The 23,080-nt window shown below is 48.3% G+C and overlaps 1 protein-coding gene across 1 annotated transcript in view; it reads right to left on the reverse strand.

The window, feature by feature from the left end:
- The window catches only part of CLPB (ClpB family mitochondrial disaggregase), a 36,490-nt gene extending 16,859 nt beyond the window's left edge, over nucleotides 1–19,631 (reverse strand). Inside the window, exons 1-5 of the mRNA XM_075263231.1 lie at nucleotides 19,192–19,631; nucleotides 19,002–19,053; nucleotides 18,824–18,910; nucleotides 13,975–14,078; nucleotides 3,183–3,311 (exon numbers count right to left, since the gene is read on the reverse strand). Of these exons, the coding sequence (XP_075119332.1) occupies nucleotides 3,183–3,311; nucleotides 13,975–14,078; nucleotides 18,824–18,910; nucleotides 19,002–19,053; nucleotides 19,192–19,534 (715 nt within the window). The 5' untranslated portion in view covers nucleotides 19,535–19,631. The remainder of the gene's footprint in view (nucleotides 1–3,182; nucleotides 3,312–13,974; nucleotides 14,079–18,823; nucleotides 18,911–19,001; nucleotides 19,054–19,191) is intronic.
- Between the last annotated feature and the right edge of the window lie 3,449 nt (nucleotides 19,632–23,080).

Raw genomic sequence — 23,080 nt, forward strand, 5'->3', positions numbered from 1 at the left:
CAGACAATGGCACTGTATACCAGTAGTAAAAATTGTGGGTGTATATAGCCCCAATTCTATTGCTAGGGGACTTGCAGGGTATTTCTGGGGTGAAGGTGGGGGGGCACACCGTTGGAACGGGTATCGGGGTATATATCGGGTATACGGGAATACACTGACAGTGTATTCCATTCAGGATCCTGGGAAAGCTGGGTTGCGGCGATTGAGCCCGTCAGTGCCACGTTACACTGACAAGCTTCTCCCTGGAATTTAGCTCTTACAAGAGCTGTTGTGGTTGTCTTCTCCTTCCTATCCTAGCCTGTCCCTGCCTACCCAGAATCTAAGCCCTAGCTAGCTGGACGGAAACCTCCGTCCTCGGTGAATTGCAAGCTCAGAATGACGCGAAGCTGGGCGTCGCTGTTCTTTTAAATTAGAGGTCACATGTTTTCGGCAGCCAATGGGTTTTGCCTACTTTTTTCAACGTCACCGGTGTCGTAGTTCCTGTCCCACCTACCCTGCGCTGTTATTGGAGCAAAAAAGGCGCCAGGGAAGGTGGGAGGGGAATCGAGTAATGGCGCACTTTACCACGCGGTGTTCGATTCGATTCGAACATGCCGAACAGCCTAATATCCGATCGAACATGAGTTCGATAGAACACTGTTCGCTCATCTCTAGTAAGCTGCGCTCTGATTGGTTACTATGGACTGTGTTCTGGTGAGGTTGTTGTTGCTTCCCTTAGCAACCAATCAGAGCTCAGTTAATATTTGTTAAACTGCTGTGATATAATGAAAGAACGGTTCTGATTGGTTGCTATGGTCAAGTAGACGTGTCCTGTGGTTACTAAGGGGAGCCAAGTCTGTCTCACCAATCAGAGCACAGCTTACATTTCTTAAACTGCTCTGGAGAAATGAAAGCTGAGCTCTGATTGGCTGCTGTTTGGTTGCTTACTGGTCACAGCTGAGGGTCTGTCACAGCTACAGTGATATGTAGGACATAAACAAATTCACTCAACCTATCACTGTCATGAAGAGAATGCCAGAATGCCAGTGAAGACTGACACAAAGACAGAGAAGAAGAACATAAGTCTAAATAGCAACACAGGGTCCAATGGCAAGATGGGTACAAAACCCCTCTGGGCCCAATAATGGCTGCCATTAGAAGGTGAGGCCTAGCATCTGTTACAAGGCTTGATAAATGGCTGAACAGGATATGAGCGGAGTTCACTCACGCACTGGAATTCAGGTTAACCAGCCTGCTGCAGCACCTCCGCCTGCACCATCTGTAGGTCTAGACACCTGGGGGAGACGCTGTGTATAGTCGCAGGTGAAATGGAGCAGATAAGAGCGGGGTAAACACCCCCGGGGGCGTCCATCTGTCCCCTCAGAGACGGCCGCTGCAGGAAACCTTACGCAGTCCATATTCTGCAGGATTCAGTCCTCACTTGCATGGCCGCACACATCCGGACAGAGGGCTGGCGCTGACTGGGTTAATGTGCTGCTGTCCCCGGTCATGCATTGGTCATACAAGGTCCATCAAAGGTCAAGTGAGTGACAGAGACCAGACCCCCCCCCCCCCAGGCCTCCTCCGTACAGCCGCCTGTTTAAGTGGCTAGTTAATGGCTTATGCCCTGAGGATGAAGAGGATGAGAAGGGCGCCCCCGGGGCAAAGACTGGCAGGTGGAGAGGAAGTAGAGGACAATAGGTAGGAGCTCACCCAAGCGGCACCTTCCCTCCTGCCACCACCTGAAAGAAACGCTCCAAGTGGTGCGGAAGTGACCCCTGAGGAGTGCAGGTCTGGCAGAGCCCACAGAGCACAGACAGAGACCGCAGAATGGAGTCTGCAGAGAAGGCACAGCACAGGAAGAGTCTGCAGAGCGGGCACAGCACAGGAAGAGTCTGCAGAGCAGGCACAGCACAGGAAGAGTCTGCAGAGCGGGCACAGCAAAGGAAGAGTCTGCAGAGCGGGCACAGCAAAGGAAGAGTCTGCAGAGCGGGCACAGCACAGGAAGAGTCTGCAGAGCGGGCACAGCAAAGGAAGAGTCTGCAGAGCGGGCACAGCAAAGGACGAGTCTGCAGAGCGGGCACAGCACAGGAAGAGTCTGCAGAGTGGGCACAGCAAAGGAAGAGTCTGCAGAGCGGGCACAGCACAGGAAGAGTCTGCAGAGCGGGCACAGCAAAGGAAGAGTCTGCAGAGCGGGCACAGCACAGGAAGAGTCTGCAGAGTGGGCACAGCAAAAGAAGAGTCTGCAGAGCGGGCACAGCACAGGAAGAGTCTGCAGAGCGGGCACAGCACAGGAAGAGTCTGCAGAGCGGGCACAGCACAGGAAGAGTCTGCAGAGTGGGCACAGCAAAAGAAGAGTCTGCATAGCAGGGACAGCAAAGGAAGAGACTGCAGAGCGGGCACAGCAAAGGAAGAGTCTGCAGAGCGGGCACAGCAAAGGTAGAGTCTGCAGAGCGGGCACAGCAAAGGAAGAGACTGCAGAACGGGTACAGCAAAGGAAGAGTCTGCAGAGCGGGCACAGCAAAGGAAGAGTCTGCAGAGGGGGTACAGCAAAGGAAGAGTCTGCAGAGCGGGCACACTAAAGGAAGAGTCTGCAGAGCGGGTACAGCAAAGGAAGAGAACCAACAGCACCTTCAGAACAGGCTCGGCAGTGACCCAGAGCAGGGGCAGAGACCGCAAAATGGAGGCAGAGTCTGGAGAGCAGGCACAGCATGTGAAGAGTCTGCAGAGCGGGCCTGGCAGTCCCCCAGAGAAGAAGCAATTCAACCATACTGGCCGCAGTACATGTCCATGGTATAGAAACTGCCCATCCCTGCTAACAAACATAGCAAGGCACATTTTTGGGGCAACATTTTACATTGCCCTTACCATAGGGGGCATGGTGTGGGTAGACACTGACCCCATCAGACTTATGACCATTTAGGTAATGTTACTGGGGTAAATGATGGCTGAAATCTGCAGCAACTGTAAGGTGAAACTACAAGGCCCAGCGGAGGGTGTGGCGGATTTAGGAGGAGGTGTGCGTCTTCATATAAGAGGTGCACCCTCTGCTGGAACGGGAGACATGAAGACTGGCGATGAAAATGATTTCAGAAATCTTACCCACTGACATGAACCATATACACAGCATCTGGGACTCGTGTGTTACATATATACTGCATCTGAAACACAAGCGTTCCATATATACGGTACCAGTGACTCACCTGCCTGCAGTAAAGCCTGTGCCGTCCCATAGTCATCCATCAGGACAGCGTAGTGCAGAGCCGTGCAGCCCCGGAAACTGGCGCGGTTATTCAGCCGATTACTGAAGTCATCCTCCCGGGTCACTAGAACTACAAAGAGAGCAGAAAGCTGTCAATCATCATCATCACTATCCCCTCCATCATCCTTGCAGAGAACTGAAACTATCCCCCATCCCTTGTACTCTCAGGATCTCTGCTTGCTGTCACTGACTAGATGTCGGTCACATGATACATGCACTGACACTATTCTCATCATCCGCATTATTACAGCGGTGGCCGCGGCGCTGACACAGACAAGAACATTAACCGGTGATTAAAGTGGAAGAATCCATTATTCTCCTGCCCGGGGGCTCTTTGTCCTCTGAACCTTTAACCCTGGAAGTCAAACACCCAGGGACCCCAGGAAACCGAGCGAGAGGAATAAAACAGAGAAAACGCGGAGACCCGGAGCAAAATATTCTCCCATTAACTCTGAGGCAGAAAAAATATATAAGGGAATACTCACCATCAAATATCAGTACCAAATAACAGATACAAGAGGACTGATGGCTGATAACAGATAGTAATAGATTGTATTCCCCTGTCCTACAGTCGGCCTCTCCTCTCCTGACATGGCTGATAACAGATAGTAATGGATTGTATTCTCCTGTCCTACAGTCGGCCTCTCCTGACATGGCTGATAACAGATAGTAATAGATTGTATTCTCCTGTCCTACAGTCGGCCTCTCCTCTCCTGTCATGGCTGATAACAGATAGTAATAGATTGTATTCTCCTGTCCTACAGTAGGCCTCTCCTGACATGGCTGATAACAGATAGTAATAGATTGTATTCCCCTGTCCTACAGTCGGCCCCTCCTCTCCTGACATGGCTGATAACAGATAGTAATAGATTGTATTCCCCTGTCCTACAGTCGGCCTCTACTCTCCTGACATGGCTGATAACAGATAGTAATAGATTGTATTCCCCTGTCCTACAGTCGGCCTCTCCTCTCCTGACATGGCTGATAACAGATAGTAATAGATTGTATTCTCCTGTCCTACAGTAGGCCTCTCCTGACATGGCTGATAACAGATAGTAATAGATTGTATTCCCCTGTCCTACAGTCGGCCCCTCCTCTCCTGACATGGCTGATAACAGATAGTAATAGATTGTATTCCCCTGTCCTACAGTCGGCCCCTCCTCTCCTGACATGGCTGATAACAGATAGTAATAGATTGTATTCTCCTGTCCTACAGTCGGCCTCTCCTCTCCTGACATGGCTGATAACAGATAGTAATAGATTGTATTCTCCTGTCCTACAGTCGGCCTCTCCTCCCCTGACATGGCTGATAACAGATAGTAATAGATTGTATTCCCCTGTCCTACAGTCGGCCTCTACTCTCCTGACATGGCTGATAACAGATAGTAATAGATTGTATTCCCCTGTCCTACAGTCGGCCTCTCCTCTCCTGACATGGCTGATAACAGATAGTAATAGATTGTATTCTCCTGTCCTACAGTCGGCCTCTCCTCTCCTGACATGGCTGATAACAGATAGTAATAGATTGTATTCTCCTGTCCTACAGTCGGCCTCTCCTCTCCTGACATGGCTGATAACAGATAGTAATAGATTGTATTCCCCTGTCCTACAGTCGTCCCCTCCTGACATGGCTGATAACAGATAGTAATAGATTGTATTCCCCTGTCCTACAGTCGGCCTCTCCTCTCCTGACATGGCTGATAACAGATAGTAATGGATTGTATTCTCCTGTCCTACAGTCGGCCTCTCCTGACATGGCTGATAACAGATAGTAATAGATTGTATTCTCCTGTCCTACAGTCGGCCTCTCCTCTCCTGACATGGCTGATAACAGATAGTAATAGATTGTATTCTCCTGTCCTACAGTCGGCCTCTCCTCTCCTGACATGGCTGATAACAGATAGTAATAGATTGTATTCCCCTGTCCTACAGTCGTCCCCTCCTGACATGGCTGATAACAGATAGTAATAGATTGTATTCCCCTGTCCTACAGTCGGCCTCTCCTCTCCTGACATGGCTGATAACAGATAGTAATAGATTGTATTCCCCTGTCCTACAGTCGTCCCCTCCTGACATGGCTGATAACAGATAGTAATAGATTGTATTCCCCTGTCCTACAGTCGGCCTCTCCTCTCCTGACATGGCTGATAACAGATAGTAATGGATTGTATTCCCCTGTCCTACAGTCGGCCTCTCCTCTCCTGACATGGCTGATAACAGATAGTAATAGATTGTATTCTCCTGTCCTACAGTAGGCCTCTCCTGACATGGCTGATAACAGATAGTAATAGATTGTATTCCCCTGTCCTACAGTCGGCCCCTCCTCTCCTGACATGGCTGATAACAGATAGTAATAGATTGTATTCCCCTGTCCTACAGTCGGCCTCTCCTCCCCTGACATGGCTGATAACAGATAGTAATAGATTGTATTCCCCTGTCCTACAGTCGGCCTCTCCTCCCCTGACATGGCTGATAACAGATAGTAATAGATTGTATTCCCCTGTCCTACAGTCGGCCTCTACTCTCCTGACATGGCTGATAACAGATAGTAATAGATTGTATTCCCCTGTCCTACAGTCGGCCTCTCCTCTCCTGACATGGCTGATAACAGATAGTAATGGATTGTATTCTCCTGTCCTACAGTCGGCCTCTCCTGACATGGCTGATAACAGATAGTAATAGATTGTATTCTCCTGTCCTACAGTCGGCCTCTCCTCTCCTGTCATGGCTGATAACAGATAGTAATAGATTGTATTCTCCTGTCCTACAGTAGGCCTCTCCTGACATGGCTGATAACAGATAGTAATAGATTGTATTCCCCTGTCCTACAGTCGGCCTCTCCTGACATGGCTGATAACAGATAGTAATAGATTGTATTCCCCTGTCCTACAGTCGGCCCCTCCTCTCCTGACATGGCTGATAACAGATAGTAATAGATTGTATTCTCCTGTCCTACAGTCGGCCTCTCCTCCCCTGACATGGCTGATAACAGATAGTAATAGATTGTATTCCCCTGTCCTACAGTCGGCCTCTCCTCTCCTGACATGGCTGATAACAGATAGTAATAGATTGTATTCTCCTGTCCTACAGTCGGCCTCTCCTCTCCTGACATGGCTGATAACAGATAGTAATAGATTGTATTCTCCTGTCCTACAGTCGGCCTCTCCTCTCCTGACATGGCTGATAACAGATAGTAATAGATTGTATTCCCCTGTCCTACAGTCGGCCTCTCCTGACATGGCTGATAACAGATAGTAATAGATTGTATTCTCCTGTCCTACAGTCGGCCTCTCCTCTCCTGACATGGCTGATAACAGATAGTAATAGATTGTATTCCTCTGTCCTACAGTCGGCCTCTCCTCTCCTGACATGGCTGATAACAGATAGTAATAGATTGTATTCCCCTGTCCTACAGTCGGCCTCTACTCTCCTGACATGGCTGATAACAGATAGTAATAGATTGTATTCCCCTGTCCTACAGTCGGCCTCTCCTCTCCTGACATGGCTGATAACAGATAGTAATAGATTGTATTCTCCTGTCCTACAGTCGGCCTCTCCTCTCCTGACATGGCTGATAACAGATAGTAATAGATTGTATTCTCCTGTCCTACAGTCGGCCTCTCCTCTCCTGACATGGCTGATAACAGATAGTAATAGATTGTATTCCCCTGTCCTACAGTCGTCCCCTCCTGACATGGCTGATAACAGATAGTAATAGATTGTATTCCCCTGTCCTACAGTCGGCCTCTCCTCTCCTGACATGGCTGATAACAGATAGTAATGGATTGTATTCTCCTGTCCTACAGTCGGCCTCTCCTGACATGGCTGATAACAGATAGTAATAGATTGTATTCTCCTGTCCTACAGTCGGCCTCTCCTCTCATGTCATGGCTGATAACAGATAGTAATAGATTGTATTCTCCTGTCCTACAGTAGGCCTCTCCTGACATGGCTGATAACAGATAGTAATAGATTGTATTCCCCTGTCCTACAGTCGGCCCCTCCTCTCCTGACATGGCTGATAACAGATAGTAATAGATTGTATTCCCCTGTCCTACAGTCGGCTTCTCCTCCCCTGACATGGCTGATAACAGATAGTAATAGATTGTATTCCCCTGTCCTACAGTCGGCCCCTCCTCTCCTGACATGGCTGATAACAGATAGTAATAGATTGTATTCTCCTGTCCTACAGTCGGCCTCTCCTCCCCTGACATGGCTGATAACAGATAGTAATAGATTGTATTCCCCTGTCCTACAGTCGGCCTCTACTCTCCTGACATGGCTGATAACAGATAGTAATAGATTGTATTCCCCTGTCCTACAGTCGGCCTCTCCTCTCCTGACATGGCTGATAACAGATAGTAATGGATTGTATTCTCCTGTCCTACAGTCGGCCTCTCCTGACATGGCTGATAACAGATAGTAATAGATTGTATTCTCCTGTCCTACAGTCGGCCTCTCCTCTCCTGTCATGGCTGATAACAGATAGTAATAGATTGTATTCTCCTGTCCTACAGTAGGCCTCTCCTGACATGGCTGATAACAGATAGTAATAGATTGTATTCCCCTGTCCTACAGTCGGCCTCTCCTGACATGGCTGATAACAGATAGTAATAGATTGTATTCCCCTGTCCTACAGTCGGCCCCTCCTCTCCTGACATGGCTGATAACAGATAGTAATAGATTGTATTCTCCTGTCCTACAGTCGGCCTCTCCTCCCCTGACATGGCTGATAACAGATAGTAATAGATTGTATTCCCCTGTCCTACAGTCGGCCTCTCCTCTCCTGACATGGCTGATAACAGATAGTAATAGATTGTATTCTCCTGTCCTACAGTCGGCCTCTCCTCTCCTGACATGGCTGATAACAGATAGTAATAGATTGTATTCTCCTGTCCTACAGTCGGCCTCTCCTCTCCTGACATGGCTGATAACAGATAGTAATAGATTGTATTCCCCTGTCCTACAGTCGGCCTCTCCTGACATGGCTGATAACAGATAGTAATAGATTGTATTCTCCTGTCCTACAGTCGGCCTCTCCTCTCCTGACATGGCTGATAACAGATAGTAATAGATTGTATTCCTCTGTCCTACAGTCGGCCTCTCCTCTCCTGACATGGCTGATAACAGATAGTAATAGATTGTATTCACCTGTCCTACAGTCGGCCTCTGCTCTCCTGACATGGCTGATAACAGATAGTAATAGATTGTATTCCCCTGTCCTACAGTCGGCCTCTCCCCTCCTGACATGGCTGATAACAGATAGTAATAGATTGTATTCCCCTGTCCTACAGTCGGCCTCTCCTCTCCTGACATGGCTGATAACAGATAGTAATAGATTGTATTCCCCTGTCCTACAGTCGGCCTCTCCTGACAAGGCTGATAACAGATAGTAATAGATTGTATTCTCCTGTCCTACAGTCGGCCTCTCCTCTCCTGACAAGGCTGATAACAGATAGTAATAGATTGTATTCTCCTGTCCTACAGTCGGCCTCTCCTGACATGGCTGATAACAGATAGTAATAGATTGTATTCCCCTGTCCTACAGTCGGCCTCTCCTGACATGGCTGATAACAGATAGTAATAGATTGTATTCCCCTGTCCTACAGTCGGCCTCTCCTCTCCTGACATGGCTGATAACAGATAGTAATAGATTGTATTCCCCTGTCCTACAGTCGGCCTCTCCTCTCCTGACATGGCTGATAACAGATAGTAATAGATTGTATTCTCCTGTACTACAGTCGGCCTCTCCCCTCCTGACATGGCTGATAACAGATAGTAATAGATTGTATTCTCCTGTACTACAGTCGGCCTCTCCCCTCCTGACATGGCTGATAACAGATAGTAATAGATTGTATTCCCCTGTCCTACAGTCGGCCTCTCCTCTCCTGACATGGCTGATAACAGATAGTAATAGATTGTATTCTCCTGTCCTACAGTCGGCCTCTCCCCTCCTGACATGGCTGATAACAGATAGTAATAGATTGTATTCTCCTGTCCTACAGTTGGCCTCTCCTGACATGGCTAATAACAGGGAGCAGTAGCTGATGAGGTCAGGCTGCAGGTACACTGTCTCCTGTCCCCGGGGGGCGCTCTCACACTGATCACACAGGCAGATAATGGATCTGATCTATGACATCCTGCAGTGCCTCCTCCACCTGCCGGGGGCAGTATATATATATATATATATATATATATATATATATATATATATATATATATATCACACACAGCTATCACTGACTAAACACTTTGTATTAATAATTATTTCTTTCTCTGCAGTAGTCACTAGGGAATAATCGTTAGCTTGTCATCCAGCTTTCCCAGACTCCTGAATGATGCAATGCTATGAGGGGAGATAGAACTAGGCAAGTTGGCCATTCAGGACTCTTGGAAAACTGAATGATCACTCATGAAACAGAAGCTCAAGGGTCACAATCACCCAGCTTTCCAAGACTCCTAATAAAGAGATAACATAGCCGACATATCATTCAGGATTCTGGGAAAGCTGGGCAAGAGCTTATAGAAGTGCCGTACAGCAACTCTAAGATCTAACACCCAGCTTTCCCAAACTCCGTAACCTTAATCTGCTAAGATATTGCAACTTATCTCACCAGACCATATCAGTCAGGACTGTGGGAAAGCTGGGTAAGGGCTGCAACAACAGCTTCAAGGTCTACCACCCAGCTTTTCCAGACTCCTCTACAATCAGACGAGGAAAGAAAACAGGAAAGTGGTAAGATAACCTATACTACGTAGACATGCCAGTCAGGACTCTGGGAAAGCTGGGTACTGGGCCCAGTGTAAGGTACAATAGAGGGCGCACGGGCCGATTGATTAACAGGAGAAGGCAGGAGATTAATCAGGATAATAGGAAAGCTGAGTGAACCCAAACACAAGCTGGAAAGGCAGTCATGTTGGTCACCCAGCTTTCCCCAGACCAGATGGGCAGAATACTTCCCAATGATGGGGGGGGGAGGCGTCGGCCGCCCCATAAAGGGTTACTGGGCCCCTGGTGCAGGCTGAGCGCTGGGTGTCAGGGAAGATGAATCTGAGATACTAGGCAGGAGAGCGGTAAAGAGATTAAAGTCTTATTATTAGCGGGGTCTGCTCCCCTCCCCCGCCCGCCATGACAGCTCAGTCATCATCTGTAAGAAATACCGGAGCGCGCCATTATGATGGCAAACTCGATAAAGCGTCAGGGGGAGCCGCGCCTCACATCCATCACTGGGACGCCTGGAAAATTTCAGCTCGCTGCCGGCCCCGCAAATGTCTGTAATATATTTCTGGTGATGCCGCAGTTTAGAGGCTTTTATAAAATAGAAATATGTGTACGGCGGGCGGGGGAGGGGGCGCTGCCACCACGGGAGACAAGCCGGGCCCAAGAGCTGACGATTATCACCCAGGGGTCCGAATACAGGGGGGTGAACTCTACCCCAACACTGATCACTATAATGGAGGATCTCCAGGACACTGACCAAAGACACCGCCATAATACTGCACCTATAAAATATGGTCTCCTGGCAACTAGTGAGGGCTGTCAGCCAATAAGAAGTGACAATAGGGCCCAAGGGTCTGTGTAACCCCGCCCACAAGACTCCACTGAGAAGGAGGAAGTACTCTAATGAGTCTGAGGACCAATCAGCAACACCATGTAGGTACCGAGGACCTCAGAGACACCGCCATCATGTGACCGATACTGTACTGTAATAAGATGTGACTGATATCAGCCGCTCCACTTATATCACTATATACTGTACTGTAATAAGATGTGACTGATATCAGCCGCTCCTCTTATATCACTATATACTGTACTGTAATAAGATGTGACTGATATCAGCCGCTCCTCTTATATCACTATATACTGTACTGTAATAAGATGTGACTGATATCAGCCGCTCCTCTTATATCACTATATACTGTACTGTAATAAGATGTGACTGATATCAGCCGCTCCTCTTATATCACTATATACTGTACTGTAATAAGATGTGACCGATATCAGCCGCTCCTCTTATATCACTATACTCTACTGTAATAAGATGTGACTGATATCAGCCGCTCCTCTTATATCACTATATACTGTACTGTAATAAGATGTGACTGATATCAGCCGCTCCTCTTATATCACTATATACTGTACTGTAATAAGATGTGACTGATATCAGCCGCTCCTCTTATATCACTATATACTGTACTGTAATAAGATGTGACTGATATCAGCCGCTCCTCTTATATCACTATATACTGTACTGTAATAAGATGTGACCGATATCAGCCGCTCCTCTTATATCACTATACTCTACTGTAATAAGATGTGACTGATATCAGCCGCTCCTCTTATATCACTATATACTGTACTGTAATAAGATGTGACTGATATCAGCCGCTCCTCTTATATCACTATATACTGTACTGTAATAAGATGTGACTGATATCAGCCGCTCCTCTTATATCACTATATACTGTACTGTAATAAGATGTGACTGATATAAACCCCTCCTCTTATATCACTATATACTGTACTGTAATAAGATGTGACCGATATCAGCCACTCCTCTTATATCACTATATACTGTACTGTAATAAGATGTGACCGATATCAGCCGCTCCCTATATATCACTATATACTGTACTGTAATAAGATGTGACTGATATCAGCCGCTCCTCTTATATCACTATATACTGTACTGTAATAAGATGTGACTGATATTAGCCGTTCTTCTTATATCACTATATACTGTACTGTAATAAGATGTGACCGATATCAGCCACTCCTCTTATATCACTATATACTGTACTGTAATAAGATGTGACCGATATCAGCCGCTCCTCTTATATCACTATATACTGTACTGTAATAAGATGTGACTGATATCAGCCGCTCCTCTTATATCACTATATACTGTACTGTAATAAGATGTGACCGATATCAGCCGCTCCTCTTATATCACTATATACTGTACTGTAATAAGATGTGACTGATATCGGCCGCTCCTCTTATATCGCTATATACTGTACTGTAATAAGATGTGACCGATATCAGCCGCTCCTCTTATATCACTATATACTGTACTGTAATTAGATGTGACTGATATCAGCCGCTCCTCTTATATCACTATATACTGTACTGTAATAAGATGTGACTGATATCAGCCGCTCCTCTTATATCACTATATACTGTACTGTAATAAGATGTGACTGATATCAGCCGCTCCTCTTATATCACTATATACTGTACTGTAATAAGATGTGACTGATATCAGCCGCTCCTCTTATATCACTATATACTGTACTGTAATAAGATGTGACTGATATCGGCCGCTCCTTATATCACTATATACTGTACTGTAATAAGATGTGACTGATATCGGCCGCTCCTCTTATATCACTATATACTGTACAGTAATAAGATGTGACTGATATCAGCCGCTCCTCTTATATCACTATATACTGTACTGTAATAAGATGTGACCGATATCAGCCGCTCCTCTTATATCACTATATACTGTACTGTAATAAGATGTGACTGATATCAGCCGCTCCTCTTCTATCACTATACACTGTACTGTAATAAGATGTGACTGATATCAGCCGCTCCTCTTATATCACTATATACTGTACTGTAATAAGATGTGACTGATATCAGCCGCTCCCCTTATATCACTATATACTGTACTGTAATAAGATGTGACCGATATCAGCCGGTCCTCTTATATCACTATATACTGTACTGTAATAAGATGTGACCGATATCAGCCGCTCCTCTTATATCGCTATATACTGTACTGTAATTAGATGTGACTGATATCAGCCGCTCCTCTTATATCACTATATACTGTACTGTAATTAGATGTGACTGATATCAGCCGCTCCTTATATCACTATATACTGTACTGTAATAAGATGTGACTGATATCAGCCGCTCCTCTTATAACGCTCCAGCACTATTATAAACTGACAATATGGCAGATCTTAGATTATGACGACGTCACATGTTCCCGCCGATCCTCAGGACCCATGAGGTGGCGGTAGAGGTGCCGGTTGCTGTGCGGTCAGTTTATGGCGCATATTTAGCGCCTCCTGGTGGCGGTGACTGATCGCTTCGATCCTCCTGATGGAGATGTTCCACATGACAAGTATCAGATTATTCAGCGGTATAATAAAGAGCCATAAAGCAGGCGGTGGCGGCACATTACCATAATGATCACCGCTCTGCGGACCGGGGACGCTTTATTTACAAATACGAGAAGACGCCTGACAGGAAGATTAAACAGAGGCGCGCTGCAGATCCCGACCGCTCCTCAGTCACTGCGTCCTGCTGCAGGATGAGGGTGTGTAAACTATCACAGCGCCCCCCGGAGACACCAGGGCAGGGCGGATTATACACCGCCATATCTGCACCAATAAACCGCCATATCTGTGTCTTATCAAACTGTCAATATCAGACCTTCCGGCATCTATCTATAAATGTATATAGATTCTACTCCAGTCACACCCAAAGCTGCTGGTCTGCTCTGTGGTGTGGACTCTCAGGTCCGCTGGCAGCTGAGCCATCTCTCCACCTACAGTCTAGACTGGTGTGTGCAGCTCTGGATGTGACTGGAGTAGCGATGACGCTACTTTCAGCAGTGCATGATGGGAATCCTGATATACCGATATGACTGCTAGCCAGCTGAGTGACAACCGCAGCTCTGGCTGTGACTAGAGGCCTCCTCGGTAAGTTGTCTCACCTTCCAGCGAGTGCAGATTTTTCTCTTTCGCCACCTCGTAGACGCTGGAGAAGTCGTCGCCCAGGTTCGGGTCAGCTCCGGCGCGTAGTAAGGAGCGGACGATACTGCAATGAGAGAGAACAGGAGGGTAAGGGACTAGAGGAGAGAGCCGAGGAGCTGACAATCTATTGGAAGACACCCAGACCTGACCCGCCGCACAGCATCTCTAGAAATCATATCATATGCTCCAATCACATCCACAGCTGCGTGCACAATTCTGCCAGCTACAGTAGGGTTATAGTTTGATAACAGACATACAGAGCTCCTATCACCTTATACCCTGCCAAAGCTGCAATGAGGAAGACATAATGCAACAGCAGAATTGTGTCTGCAGCTTTAGATGTGATTAAAGTAAAAGCTAAAACGTATCTGCAGCTCTGGATGTGACTGGAGTAGAGGACAAAACAAGACAGAAGAAATGTCTCTATAGATGTAAACTGGGAGCAAAAACACAGTGAAAACTTTATCTGCAGCTCTGGATGTGACTTGAGTATAAGACACAATAGAACAGCAAAATGGGGGATACAGCTCTGGATGTGACTGGAGTAGAAGGCATGATGTAAAAGCAGAATTATGAATGCAGCTCTGGTCGTATCTAGAGTATAAGCCAGATGCAGCTCTGTAGGTGACTGGAGTATACGATGCAACTTCACAGCAGGATCAGAACACAGCTCTGGATGTGACTGGAGTATAAGACACGATAGAACAGCAGAATGGGTATACAGCTCTGGATGTGACTGGAGTAGAAGACAACCAGATCCAACCCGCAGACTTGTGTCCATCATAGTTGTGAAATAGGAACAAATACAGAGTATGACACATGATGGAGGAGGAGAATATTGTGAACAGCTTCGGTAGTGACGGGAGTATAAGACATGATGTAACAGGAGAAAAGTTGGTGCAGCTCTGGTTGTGGCTGGAGTATAAGATACGATGTAATGGATAAGGAGACATGAAGTAGCAGCAGATTTGTGTCTGCAGCTTAGTATGTGACTAGAGTACAGGACATGATGGTATTTAGAGGTCTGTGCTCAGTACGAGCCGTATCCGTGGTCACACAGTGTAGTATATACATATATATTACACCCCCCCTATGGGGCGGCGGGGGGGGGGGGGGGTGTTAGGCCGCAGACCCCGCCACACTCCTCTATTGATCCCGCTACACATTCATGGTTCAGGGCGGTCAATAGAGACGAGGGGTCCACGTGTGGCCCAAACACCTCGCTGAGCCTGGCGGCGGGCGGGCAGCTGGGGCCACTCAACCAAGAGCCCCCTACAGAGGGACAGTCAGGTGTGACCTCCGGGCAGGCCCAGCAGTGCCCTCTATAATTACTCCTGCCAGGGAGCCGAGGGGGGGGACTGTATGATGGGTGGGGGTCCGACTGACCGGAGAGAGCTAATACAAACCATGGCAGGATGGGAACGCAGCTCTGGATGTGACTGGAGTAGAAGGCACAATACACAGATCATAGCATGTGATGTAAAAGAAGAAAACCATGCAGCTCTGGATGTGACTGGAGTATAAGACAGTTCTAGATGTGACAGGACACGGGACCCTCACTCACCCCATAAAAGGATCGGTGGCCGGATAACTCCAGGTCATGTACAGTCCAGGCATGAACGGGTTAAGGGGGAGGCTACACAATGGTTTTAATGTTATGGCTGACCAGTGTGAGTGAGACTGCCATGTATATAGGTCACCTACACAAGGGGGGGGGGGGGGGGGAGATAATGGCGACATCCTGGGGGGGCACAGACTTTTCATCCCCCCCTCCATCTACACGGTACATACATATGAGCGGTGGTGGTGGGGGGGGTGTTGTTGACCAGAGATCAGACGTGGCGGCCTCCAGTTTACACTTCTCTTCCACTTGGGTTCTGCTCCGGCGATCACCTGGAAGAGTCAATAGTGTCGGGGGCTCAGGGCGGCCATTGTCCTCGCCCCTCAGTAACAGGATGAGCCCCAGGACATGAAAGCAAAACAAACATGGAGCCGGGAAAGCCTCTTATGTGACGCCCTCGAGGGCCTCCGCCTGGCATTGAGCTTGTCAGGGAATCTTGTCAAAAAGCGGCGCCACACACGAACTCATCGCACGGGTCGTGCCGCTCGAGAGCGGATATCCCGCCATTGTCCCCCCGGCCCTAATCCTGTGTTGGCCCAAGTCATTTACGGCCTTTTTGTCACTGATGAACTTGAAACATCAAAAGTCACCAGTGCGGGGCGTCCGAGGCGGCCCCCAAATTGGATCAGGGGGTCGGCAAACACTGGAGAGGAAGATGATCACCCTGGGAACCGAGTCAACATGGAGGCGATGGGGGGGGCAATAGGCGGCCGACAAAGGGTCAAACAGCGTGAGCGCCACCTACATAAATGATACAGGGCATGTGCCAAGATGGAGGACAGCCCGCAGGCTACTGGAACCGGGCAGGACCCTGGAAACAGTATACAGCGATATAGTGTGACTGCTCTGACAGTATACAGTATATAGTGTGACTGCTCTGACAGTATACAGTATATAGTGTGACTGCTCTGACAGTATACAGTATATAGTGTGACTGTTCTGACAGTATACAGTATATAGTGTGACTGCTCTGACAGTATACAGTATATAGTGTGACTGCTCTGACAGTATACAGTATATAGTGTGACTGCTCTGACAGTATACAGTATATAGTGTGACTGCTCTGACAGTATACAGTATATAGTGTGACTGCTCTGACAGTATACAGTATGACTGCTCTGACAGTATACAGTATATAGTGTGACTGCTCATATAGTATACAGTATATAGTGTGACCTCTCTTACAGTATATAGTGTGAGCGCTCTGACAGTACAGAATCCCTCCTCCTCCTATACCCCTGCTGTATACCCCCCCCCCCCCTTCCCCGAGTGCTCGTGTTAGAATGACAGCTGAGATTGACAACACATGGAGGGTTATTGGTAAATGATATGGAGAACGCGTTTCGGGATTATTTTACACCCCTTAGAGGGCAGCCATTCTTCAGACCCCACCTATAGTAAGTGTAATCCGCTAGATCTCCTACAGCTCCTGGCAGCAGATCACACTTACTACAGGTGGGATCTGAGGAATGGCCGCCCTCTAAGGGGTGTAAAATAATCCCGAAACGCGTTCTCCTTATCACTTACCAATAAGCCTCCATGTGTTCACAAGCTCTGTAATAACCTCCAGCCTTGTATTCTGATAGAGGAGCGCACACCCTGTTTTTTTTTTGGGTGATCCCCCCCCCCCATTGGCCACTGCCCCCCCAGTCCTTGTGGCTGTACATAAATGATATAAGAGAGCAGTCGCCGCCTCTGGTCACCCTCCATTACACACGCTGCTGGTTCTGTACAAGCGGCGCCGTCTCTCTGGTCTTCCTTCTGTCACCAGTACTGGCACACGTAGTGACATCACCAGCAGATAATACCGTACATGACACACGCCCTGGGCGCTGCACTGACAGGAGATTTATCTTCGCTGGCGGTTTTGCAGGTGCAGATATCTGTGATCAGACGCCGCCCCATTTCGGGTGATTTTTGCTGTAGTGGTTTTATAGTGGAGACCCTGAATGTCCCTGCAGAGATCTCAGCGTGTGGCCCTGAAACCATGTGCAACTACTGCCCAGAGCCATATGTATCAGTATACTGTCCTGTACTGCCCTCTGATGTTCTATACTGCCCCATCCTGCCCTCTGCTGTCCTATACTGTCCTCTGCTGTCCCATATGGTGCTATCCTGCCCCTTGCAGTTCCATAGTGTCCTATACTGCCCAACACTGCCCTCTGCTGTCCCATACTATCCTATACTGCCCTCTGCTGTCCTATACTGCCCTCTGATATCCCATACTGTCCTGTCCTCTGATATCCCATACTGTCCTGTCCTCTGATATCCCATACTATCTTATCCTGCCCTCTGCTGTCCCATACTGTCCTGTACTGCCCTCTGCTGTCCAATACTATCTTATACCGCCCTCTGCTGTCCCGTACTGCCTTATACCGCCCTCTGCTGTCCCGTACTGCCTTATACCGCCCTCTGCTGTCCCGTACTGCCTTATACCGCCCTCTGCTGTCCCGTACTGCCTTATACCGCCCTCTGCTGTCCCGTACTGCCCTCTGCTGTCCCATACTGTGCTCTGCTGTCCCGTACTATCTTATACCGCCCTCTGCTGCCATCTTCTGCTCATCACTTTAGATTCAGTTATTTCTCGTACTTCTATAATGTGATGATATTGCGCAGCGCTGTGCAGACATTGCCAGTCGCTGTCCCATATACGCTCACACTCCGTATTCCCTGTCCTTAGGTCTTTGGAGTGTGGGAGGAGACCGGAGGAGACCCAGGAGAACATACAACCCCCCTGTTCTGTTATATAGGAGTATATTATATTATTGGAGTGTTCCCAGACGGCACTATAGTAGGGAAGGGGGGGGGTCTGACACCCGGGACCCCCAACAATCTCCTGCTCATGAAGCCGCAGAGCAGACACTGCTAGAGATTACAGACCCGGCAGTGGGGCACCATTATAGGTATCGCTGGAGGACCCGGCAGTGGGGCCCCATTATAGGTATCGCTGGAGGACCCGGCAGTGGGGCCCCATTATAGGTATCGCTGGAGGACCCGGCAGTCAGACCCCTGTGCTGTGGATCGGGTGTAAGTGCCCCTAATGGCAGAATCCCAGTAAAACCTCTTTATGTGTAATGAATGAGAGGACGGGGCTGATAGAAGTGCTCCCCCTGCAGGCAGGCCCAGGTAACTGCACAGATGGAGCAGATGTATCGCCCCCTCCAGGTCAATGCTCGGGTCACACGTACCTCTGATTCCTCCTGATGGCGGCCACCATGAGCGCCGTCCAGCCCAGCTTGTGTCTGGTGTTAGGGTCCACCTTGTCCCGCAGTAACCTGGAAGGAGAAGACGTGTCAGTCCATCATGGTGGCCGGTCATTATATATACACACCTATAGATATCTATATACAGTGCCGAGCCGCTCACCTGTCCACATCACTGAAGTTACTGGTCCGCGCCGCCTCTAGTAACTGCTCACCTGGAGGCAGAGAGAGAAGACACAGGGAACAGATCACATCCTATGCTCCAGTCACAGCCAGAGCTGCAGCAAACAGCTAACACAGCACAAATACAGCCCTTCCCCTTAAGATAAATGGCCTGCTGATGACATAATCACCTCTGTCGTCGTCTCCTCTGCTATGACAATAGGCCAGCAGGGCGGCAGCAGCGAGCAGGGGCGCCCCGTGCACGGCACATCCATCCCCACCATCATCTCGCTCTCTTTGGCGGCCCCCAGTGGTGGATGTTCGGTACTGCAATCCTTGTATATGTGAGCGGTGACTGACGAGCTCGGAGCGCCCTCCAGTGTTCAGTAGCCGGTACTGCAGCGCGGATGATACACGCTGCCCGGTAGTTACGCGTTGCCTCAGAACCTCCGCCCTCCCGGCCCGGAATGACAGCCCCGGACAGGCGGCGAGGAGCCGGGAGACACCGAGCCCAGACACTCGGCTGCTCCACATGAGCAGGGGCCACACAGGAAACCTCTATACGAAGCGGCAAGATGGACGCTTGCTGTCACTGTGCCTGTGCGCTGGCTGTGACCTGCGTGACGTCACCGCCGCGCTGCACCCTGGGAGTTGTAGTTGCTCAGTATAGAAAGTACGCAGAGGAATAGGGAGAGAAAACTACAATATCCGGCAAGCCCCGGCGTGATCGTGACGTAGCGTCCTGGTGCATGCCGGGAAGTGTAGTGCACTGGGATTGACATTGGGTTACATCATACTGGAGTATAACTGTTATGACGTCATTTGTATTATTAATACTAGCTTATTATTATTGTAGCTCGCAGTATATGTGTATGTGAAGGAGAATTACTGAAGCAAATAGTCATGGAATCTTCTAGAAAGTTGAAACTGCAAGTAAAATCCAGGGGGTCGCAACGACTGACATTGGGGAAGGATGACATGGCGATCTATGGTCGCTCCACCAGAGTCACAGCGAGTCTGTCAGTGTAGCCCCGGCCATAATCATCAGGTCTTGTGTTTTCTCATGTTAACTTGTTTGCTCTGTTTTTCCAGGATGACAACAGCGGCGAATGGCGATCCTACACGGCAACACGCAACGTGAGCGCAACGTTACAGGGATTCTACCATTAAAAGCTATTTTTTATCTGGTTGACACGTAGGAATAGCCTTAAGAAAATCTAGTCTTCTCCTACCTTTAGATGTCTTCTCCACGCCGCCATTTGGTATAAATCCCGGTTTTCGTCGGTATGCAAATGAGTTCTCTCGCAGCACAGGGGGCGTCTCCAATGCTGCGAGAGAACTCTCCAGCGCCGCCTCCACCTTCGTCAGGGACGGCCTCTCTGCGCGTCTTCTTCCGACGCTGGCGGTCAAACTTCTAGGCCTCGGGCAGAACCGACTGCGTATGCCCACAGGCCACAAAAAAATGGCCACTTACTGTGTAAGCGGCCATTTTTCTTGTGGCCACGGGCATGCGCAGTCAGCTCTGCCCGAGGCCCGAAACCTAGAAGTTTGACCGCCGTTTGACTCGCAGCATTGGGGACGCCCCCAATGCTGTTTGAGAATTGAAAATTTTTGGATGCCCACACCCCCTTTTTAACTGCCCACTTTCGGAGCGTGCTTTGCCTCATTTGCACTGTGGGTAGCAAGTGTGACAACATCACGTATAATTTGTGCAAAGGCCGTACTTGACAACATTTTTTGGCCGTATTTCGGGAGAACGTAGCATTGTGGTGACTACGCCCCCTGCCATAAGACCACACCCTTTTTTGGGACATGATGGGCACATACACTGCCCCCCTCCTGTATAAAATAACAGATCATGTAGATGAGGGAGATTTGACTGCTCTTCTTAGAGTCCGGGGGGAGGGGGGTTACCACTTATTTTAGGCAAGTATAGGAAAGTTGCACCTGACCCGGGAGATGTGCCCAATCTTCAGGGACACGGGGATGGGTTACCCAGCTCTAAACATCTCAACATATGCACAGCATACCCAGCTCTACTACATCTCTGCATATGCACAGCATACCCACCTCTACTACATTTCTGCATATGCACAGCCTACCCAGCTCTGCTACATCTCTACATATGCACAGCATACCCAGCTCTGCTACATCTCTACATATGTACAGCCTACCCAGCTCTGCTACATCTCTACATATGCACAGCCTACCCAGTTCTGCTACATCTCTGCATATGCACAGCCTACCCATCTGTGTTACATCTCTACATATGCACAGCATACCCAACTCTGCTACATCTCTGCATATACACAGCATACCCAGCTCTGCTACATATCCACATATGCACTGCATACCCAGCTCTGCTACATCTCTGCATATGCGCAGCATACCCAGCTCTACTACATCTCTGCATATGCACAGCATACCCACCTCTACTACATTTCTGCATATGCACAGCCTACCCAGCTCTGCTACATCTCTACATATGTACAGCCTACCCAGCTCTGCTACATCTCTACATATGCACAGCCTACCCAGTTCTGCTACATCTCTGCATATGCACAGCCTACCCATCTGTGTTACATCTCTACATATGCACAGCATACCCAACTCTGCTACATCTCTGCATATACACAGCATACCCAGCTCTGCTACATCTCTACATATGCACAGCCTACCCAGCTCTGCTACATCTCTACATATGCACAGCCTACCCAGCTCTGTTACATCTCTACATATGCACAGCATACCCAGCTCTACTACATCTCTACATATGCACAGCATACCCAGCTCTGCTACATCTCTGCATATGCACAGCCTACCCATCTGTGTTACATCTCTACATATGCACAGCATACCCAACTCTGCTACATCTCTGCATATACACAGCATACCCAGCTCTGCTACATCTCTACATATGCACAGCCTACCCAGCTCTGTTACATCTCTACATATGCACAGCATACCCAGCTCTACTACATCTCTACATATGCACAGCATACCCAGCTCTGCTACATCTCTACATATGCACAGCATACCCATCTCTGCTACATCTCTACATATGCACAGCATACCCATCTCTGCTACATCTCTACATATGCACAGCATACCCATCTCTGCTACATCTCTACATATGCACAGCATACCCATCTCTGCTACATCTCTACATATGCACAGCATACCCAGCCCTGCTACATCTCTGCATACCCCCACGGCCCTGCTACGGGTGTAGTGTATAAAAATGACGGGTTTGTTATAGAAACCTGGAGTATAGCTGTGTGTGACAGTTGACGCGCTGTGCCTGTGATTGTTCTGGCATCTTAGCAGCTCGCTGGGACGCCATATAATGAGTGTGTTGTTGGCGTTGATGATCCGCCTGCTCAACATTTTGACAACTCTCAAGCTGGCCTGCAGCTGAACTTGTTCCTTGTGCCTGTGATTGTTCCGTCATCTCAACAGCTTAATATTAGTAGGATTATAATCCTGTAATGATGTATACACATGTGCAGGTTCTTTCATCACAGTTCTGTATAAATAGATAGTGGCGGACATAAATGTGATGCGTGTCCTGCAATTCCAGGAGTGTCCATGTGAGTGGAGTCTTCAAAAACACAAATGTGTAAACAAAATTGAGTCGTGACTCCCGCAGCGCTCCCGACCACCACTAGAGGGCAGACACACACCACTCACAGATCAGACATCCCTCAGGTGTCCTGCAGGATCTTCTAAGTACCCCTGGTATAGGAGTCTGTGCCCCACAGCCCACCCCGGATATCCTTAAATCTCTAACCCTTATTTACATCATGTCTCATACTCCAATCACATCCAGAGCTGTATTTACAGTTCTTATACTCCAATCACATCCAGAGCTGTATTTACAATTCTTATACTCCAATCACATCCAGAGCTGTATTTACAGTTCTTATACTCCAATCACATCCAGAGCTGTATTTACAATTCTTACACTCCAATCACATCCAGAGCTGTATTTACAATTCTTACACTCCAATCACATCCAGAGCTGTATTTACAATTCTTATACTCCGATCACATCCAGAGCTGTATTTACAATTCTTACAC

Source organism: Leptodactylus fuscus, chromosome 2 (assembly GCF_031893055.1).
Source record: "Leptodactylus fuscus isolate aLepFus1 chromosome 2, aLepFus1.hap2, whole genome shotgun sequence".
NCBI classification, from domain to species: domain Eukaryota; kingdom Metazoa; phylum Chordata; class Amphibia; order Anura; family Leptodactylidae; genus Leptodactylus; species Leptodactylus fuscus.